Raw genomic sequence first — 7,500 nt, 5'->3', positions numbered from 1 at the left:
CACTGGCTCTGGTGACTTCTGGCAACCATCCTGGTGTTTGTCTGGGAGTCCACTACATGTAGCGGAACTTTCCACTTTATGCACTCTAGCGCGTCATGATGCATATAGCTGTACCTGGCATGGTGAGTCGGTTTGTTATGATAGTTCTAGACGTGGCCTGCCAGATACAGGTTAAGAGTATCAGATCTGGGGTGTGAATGTCAAAGAGGTCAGAAATTGCATTCTTCAAATAAACTTGGGGGATTGCATTATCTGGTTGCTTGACTTAACCCCTTCCCAACTGGTCACGCCGTAAAGCATCATAACAAATCGCTCAATTTGTGGCGTGCGGCTGTATGACGCTGCGGCGCGCGAAAGCGCAACAAGCCAGTGAATCGGCTTGATTAACCGAACTCCTGCACTTAATGTCGGCACGTTGCCATTGATCGCTAGAGCGTAGTTTTTTTTTTTTTTTTTTTTTCTTCTTTTCTTTTCTTTTCTTTTCTTCACCCGTCACCAAGGGGTTAAGAGGTATCTGAATTTTTTAAAAGGTAATGATAATGATAATAAAGTTAATATATCCTGAAGCAAAAAAAAATATAATTTGTAAAACAGTTCAGCAGGTAATTTCATTCTTAAATATAGATAGTTCCCCTGCATGCCGTGAGAAGTACTATTATTGTCTAAGTGCCATTTTCTATTAGCAGAGACTTTTGTTAATCATTACACAAAGCCTTATGTTCTACATTTGTACTGAAGTTGATCACTGCAAGTGTTTGTCAAAATAATATTTCTATGTCCACTCAGAAAAGGATAATGATACTTAGTTGTATATTTTATTTCATATTTATTTATTATTCTATTTTTTTACAGTACAATCAAATATTTGAGATCGATGTTGAATCAGATCAAAAGGACCTAGGGAAATTGGTTCTTGATTTTGACCCTGACAGCAAGAAAGAACTTGTTTCTGTAGATGAAAAGTTGGTCAAGTTCTTAAAACCTCATCAGGTTCGTATATTGCTTGTTTCCATTTCTTATTTGTATATACTCTATCTGGAACTGCCAAATATATATTTTTTCAATATATACAAAAGTTGTATATCTAGAATATATTGGTTTATTGATATCATCAGGCTTGGAAATAATATATATAAAACCAGTAAATAGAATTTGAAAGCATAGCTATAAAGTAAACAATTTGGTTATATATTTACTTGTGATTTTTACCATTACTAATTCTTTTTCAACCATTTCTGTTTACAGTTCAAAGGTATTAAATTTATGTGGGATACAACCTGTGAGAGCATAGAAATGCTAAATAGTAAACGAGGCAGTGGCTGTATCCTTGCACATTGCATGGGTCTTGGAAAGACTTTGCAGGTGAGTTAAATTTTATGGTATTAGTTAACAATTTCCTTATGTTATGGTAAATAGCTGATTAAAAGAAATTTACTGGTAGTTACAATTTACATCTGTGATTTAGACTTGATAAATATAGTTTGGTTATGACTTCTGTTTAATATAGGTATCTCTAGTGATAGATTATAGCACATGAACGGTAGTAATTAAATCTCTTAACCCAATGGCGCCGGGCATAGAAAATTAAAAAAAACTCTACGCTCTGGCGAACGGCGGCAGCGCGCCGACTCTGAGCGCGTGAATTCAGTACATCAAGCCGAATCATTGCCTCGGGGCGTTTTGGCGCGGCGCCGCTGCAAACAGCCGCACGCCTCAAATCGGGCGTATTGTTATGACAGCGATAGCCGTGACCCGTCGCCATTGGGTTAATAAACACTTGAACTATTATAGTTATTTACACTAAGCAAACACCCCACTGGGCCCCTCAAGGTTATTTGTTATGTAATTAATCATTTTGCTGCCATTATAATCCCCCCCCCCCTCCTCCTAATGATATTACATCTCAGAGTGTATATTGATTTGGAAACTCATGTATCAAATCAAAGCAATTTATTGTGGAATATATGGATGCAAATGAATAGAAATACTGCGTAATATTACATTGGTATTGCAAAGGATGTGATATGCCTAGACTTTATAAAAGTTACATTATTATAATACCTTTGGGGGAGGGGGACTAGTACGAAATATCCCACACAGCCAATGCACTTCTAAGCACATACCTTTGATGCATACACCCTTATTTTTGTCTTCTAATGTAAAATACAAATTGAGTTATGTATGTATCATAAATGTTTAAAAATCTTTTTCGGATCTTGCTCTGGCCACCTATCAAGAAATCTAAGACTATTTTCTTTTTACATATTTTAATACCAGTAAATAAAGTGAACCACCACCACCCCTTCCCCCACCACCACCACCCCTTCCCCACCACCACCACCACCCCTTCTACCACCACCACCACCCCTTCCACACCACCACCACCCCTTCCCCACCACCACCACCACCCCTTGCCCACCACCACCACCACCCCTTCCCCACCACCACCACCACCCCTTCCCCACCACCACCACCACCCCTTCCCCACCACCACCACCCCTTCCCCACCACCACCACCACCCCTTCCCCACCACCACCACCACCACCACCCCTTCCCCACCACCACCACCACCACCACCCCTTCCGCTGCCACCACCGCCCCTTCTGCTGCCGCCACTGCCCCTTCCACTGCCACCGTCCCCAATTCCGCCGCCGCCGCCCTTTCCGCCTCCACCACCACCCCTTCCCCCACTGCCACTGCCCCTTCCCCCACCACCACCACACTCAGGATATTGCCCGTGAATAAAAAACACGTGGTCTAGCATGGCAGTAATTATTTACCAATGAAGAGATAATTAAGCCAAAGCCTCTGGGAAAATTTTGTGTGCCCTGGAGTATTGTTTTGTGAGTCTCTGCACATAGATGGCTCTACAAGTGCTTAGCTGCAATGGAGTTAATCAGTAGACCTTGTGACCTCACATGATTTCACTTTTCCTTGAGTTTGTGGGAAAAATGTTTTTTCTACAAATACTATCAGTATCAATGCTGTTATTTTTGTTATAAACATTATAGTTATTATTGCAAATTCTCCTTGCAACAGTGTAGAATGGGCGAGAGAAAGATGGAACTTCACTAAGAGTCAGGGGCAGCATTGGTCTCTAACACAATGCTTTTCTGCAGTTGAATCAACACAACACTCTTTCAAGTGGCTGAATCAACACAACAATATCTTTCAAATGGCCGACATGGTACGGCTTGAGGAAAGTGGCATGGGGCTGGCTAGAGGGATGATACTCTTCACGTGCATGGAAAACACATGCGTGCAGGCAACTGCATCAATCAGTCCCATCATTTTCCCCTTTTATGCCTTATTTTCCCGCCAAAAACTGATGCACATCATGTTGCGCAACTGGCAATCATAGTGCCACCCCCTTTCCTCCAGATGGACCTTCTTGTTCATTCTCAAAATGTATAAAACAACTGCTGAATGTCATCATAAGATACAAGGTGTTTCTGCCGCTTAACCCTTTACGGACAGGTTACATACAGGCATCATAACATACCGTTTGGTCTGCAGGGTACGGCTGTATTTGTGGTGACGCACCAGTGTGTGTGGATAGGGAAGTTCCGCTCCTTATAGGAGACTCCCACACCTAGTGTCTGGATGTTTCCAGAAATCATCAGAGTTTATGACGCTCAGGGATTTCTGATATCCATCGGTGTCGGGTTAACATTAAAAGAAAAGAATACAGAAAGCAATATTTGTCATCCACCTTCAGAACTACAGTAAAATATCTGACATTAATCACATCTCTATAAAAAAATCACTAAGATGTTGTGGTACTTTCCGTTCTCTATGGGGTCATGAAGTCGGCTGCTGCATCTCGTCCTCCAGGTGCTCCTCTCTGTCCCATGACATCATCCTTCATCGTCCTAGTCTTCTTGATTCCCATCACCTTGCAACACTCAATGCCTTAAATTCCCATCCTTGGTCAGAGTGCAACTTCCCAGGAGCTCCAAACCAGTTCAGCTTCACCTTGCCAACTGTAAATGCTTCATGGTTGGCAATAGGGTAGGCTTCTGGCCATTTTGTAAAGTTCTCCATGGCCACCAAGATAAACCTGTTGCCTACTGCCATCACAGAAATGGTCCAGCCACTTCCACAGCAATCTGCTCCATTGGTGTGCCGATGTAGAGGCACTTTTTCTTTCTTCGCTGGCCCCTTCTTTGCATTACAAGTGTCAGATGTCTTGCACCATTCTTGCATGACCAAACCAGTAATATTGCTGGTGCAGTTGTACCTCTTGCGTCGGTCTGGCCTCTAGCTCCTTTGGCAACACCACCTGCTAGAACTTGACATATCCATTAGCATTGGCCCACACTCTATGAAAAACACCATCCTTCATCTTCAGGGCATCCTACTTATGCCAGTAATTATTGCAAATTCTTGCAACTTTATTCTGCAATCTACATTGAGATGCCACTACAAGAGTCGGGGGCAGCGCTGGTCACTAACGCTTCCAATGTTTGTTTTTCTGCGGTTAAATCAACAACAGTCCTTGAAGTGGCCGGCTAAGTATAGCTTGAGGAAGGTGGCATGAGACTGGCTATAGGCAGGACACTCTTCATGTGCATAGAAAACAGTCACTCAGAACTCCACATGCATACAGGTGTCCAATCAGTACCCTCTGATTTTTCCCCTTTCGTGCCTCTTTTTCTCACCAAAAAGTGCTGCACATCATGATGTTCACAGCATTATTATAGTGTTATTGTAATAGCAATAATTGATACCAGAAAATATTTGCTCCCCCTCTATACCCTTTTCACTACCATCCTTTCTTACAGTGTTCTACAACCTTTGACATCTAACACATCCTATCCTGATAGTTAACTCATTTCCACCCTTTTCACCACAATACTTTAACATAGTGCTATATGACCTCTGATATCTAGCACATTTATCTCTTCTAACCATTAACCATTAACCGTTAAATTTAATCAAATTTGTTTGTTTTTTTGTAGGTGATCACATTCACACACACGTTGTTGTCCAGCAAGAAAGTTAACCGTCACATACAGCGAGTAATGGTCTGCTGCCCTGTGAACACAGTCTACAATTGGGTTAATGAGTACAAAAACTGGCTCAGAGGAAAACTGTTGCACTTCGAAGTATCGGAACTTGTATCGTGAGTGTGATTTTGTGTGTTGAATACACTATTTTTATTATTATTGTTATTATTATTATTATTATTATTTTTGTTGTTGTTGTTTATGATAGTATTTTATATATTACATGTGTGTGTGCATGCGTGTTTGAGAGTGTGTGTGTGGGTGCGTGCGTGCATGTGTTCTTGCATGCTTGTGCGTGCGTGTGTATGTGTACGTGTGTGTGCGTATGTGCATGCGTACATGCATACATGCATGCATGCTTTGTGTGCGTGTGGGTATGTGTATGTGTGGTATGTATGTGTGTGTGTGTGTGTGTATATATATATATATATATATATATATATATATATATATATATATATATATATATATATATATATATATATACATATACATATACATACACACGTTGTGAGTGTATATAGATATATGTATATATATTATGTATTTTATATATATATTATAAATGTATATATTATATATTATGTATATATATTATATGTTTTATTTATATATTTTATATTTTATATATATATATTTTATATTTTATTATTATATATTCTGTATATGTATGTTTGTATGGATGTATTTACACACACAACTCTGTACACAGTATTTACAAACACAATAATTGCAAAATCTATTATGTATTTGTGGATATCTATGTATAGATAGATATGTAACAACTTATATTGATATTATCATAATCATCATTTTTTTATTGTTTTTATTATATTATTTTAATTGTTATTATTATTAATTTTTACTTGTTTGTAGAAGACTTTACATGCTAGGTAAAAATCCATTCTTCTCTCTCTTCTAGAGCAAAGGATCTGTGGAGTCGTGCTTACAGACTGGATGACTGGTGGAAGGAAGGTGGAGTGTGTATCATGGGTTATGACATGTTCCGAAACCTTTCCAACAGCAAGAGCAAGAGGTACAAGGGCAAGATGAAAGAAATCTTTCACAAGACTTTAGTAGATCCAGGTATGTGATGCCTGTTAATCCCAGAGAAGCACAAATCCCATTTTTTGTCTACAAGCTCTGTGTGTGTGTGTGTCTGTGTGTCTGTGTGTCTGTGTGTCTGTGTGTGTGTGTGTGTGTGTGTGTGTGTGTTTTTATATGACCACACATATATGTGTGTGTGTGTGTTTATATATGACACACACACACACACACTCATATGTGTGTGTGTGTGTGTGTGTGTGTAAATAAATACATATACATACATATATATATTTGTTTTGTTTTTTATCTACAGGACCTGACTTAATAGTGTGTGATGAAGGCCACATATTGAAGAATGAAAAGACTGCTTTGTCTATCGCAATCAATAAAATTAGAACTCATCGGCGTATTATTTTAACGGGAACGCCTCTCCAGAACAACCTTAAAGAATGTAAGTAAAGGATCTATACAATTGTAACCTGTAGATAGTATTCATAATTATATTTTTTTCTGAGTTATTAATGCAGCAATAGAAAATATAGTTGTATACTTTCTTCTTTTTTCAGACCATTGCATGATACAGTTTGTCAAGCCAAACCTATTAGGAACTAAAAAGGAATTCATGAATAGGTTTGTAAATCCTATTGAACAAGGGCAGTGTGCTGATGCCATGCCCAGAGATGTAAGGAGGATGAAGAGAAGAGCTCACATTCTACATAACATGTTGGAGGGATGTGTACAGGTGAGAGTTAGAAGAAATATCACATATTGCACAAAATTTATGATAGTTTTAATAATTTTCTAGGGGGCTGTTACCTTAATTTTTAGTCTTTTTCTTTTCTTTTCTTTTTCTTGAAATATTTTTAAAAAATAGTGATTTTGCAACACTGCCCTAGACTGTGACAGAGTTTGGTGGATAAATGAAAATTAAAGACACAGAGGCCCAGTTATGTTACTGACCCATGCATACAGGGGGTAACACACCTAAGGAAATTATTATTATTAATTTTTTTTTTTTTTTTTTCTCTCTCTCCTGTCTTTCTTCTTCTTCGTAACATTGACACATATTTGGGGGTGGGGGGGATTCAAACTCAAATAATGGAACTTATGAAAGGAATTAAAGATTATAATAATAAATAAATAAATAAATAAGTTATCAGTACAACTTGTCACCAATTTTTTTTCTTTGACTTTCATTGTTTAATAAGGGAGTTTGTGGCCTGACAGTATGGTGCACCAAACAAGAAAAATTACAATTAACTTTTTTATTTTCGGTATTTATTCACCAAATGAAACCAAACTTGAGATATAACATGTCTATAATAATACCAACCAGAAAATAAAATTAAGTCTGGCTCCCATATCAAGGGTACCCAGATTTGATGGTGATAGTTCCCTTAGTTTGTATTAAGATTATAACAGTTTTGAGGGAATTTTGAGTTT

General features: G+C 38.5%; 1 protein-coding gene across 3 annotated transcripts in view; it reads left to right on the top strand.

The window, feature by feature from the left end:
* LOC125028518 (transcriptional regulator ATRX-like) overlaps positions 1–7,500 on the top strand; it is a 40,945-nt gene that overhangs the window by 22,065 nt on the left and 11,380 nt on the right. For all 3 annotated transcript variants that reach the window (XM_047617869.1, XM_047617868.1, XM_047617870.1), the window contains 6 exons: positions 853–990; positions 1,246–1,362; positions 4,963–5,126; positions 5,933–6,096; positions 6,371–6,508; positions 6,624–6,799. In XM_047617869.1, coding sequence (XP_047473825.1) covers positions 853–990; positions 1,246–1,362; positions 4,963–5,126; positions 5,933–6,096; positions 6,371–6,508; positions 6,624–6,799 — 897 coding nt within the window. The remainder of the gene's footprint in view (positions 1–852; positions 991–1,245; positions 1,363–4,962; positions 5,127–5,932; positions 6,097–6,370; positions 6,509–6,623; positions 6,800–7,500) is intronic.

Source organism: Penaeus chinensis, chromosome 9, assembly GCF_019202785.1.
Source record: "Penaeus chinensis breed Huanghai No. 1 chromosome 9, ASM1920278v2, whole genome shotgun sequence".
Taxonomy (NCBI): domain Eukaryota; kingdom Metazoa; phylum Arthropoda; class Malacostraca; order Decapoda; family Penaeidae; genus Penaeus; species Penaeus chinensis.
This window is presented reverse-complemented; position numbering and strand designations above follow the sequence as displayed.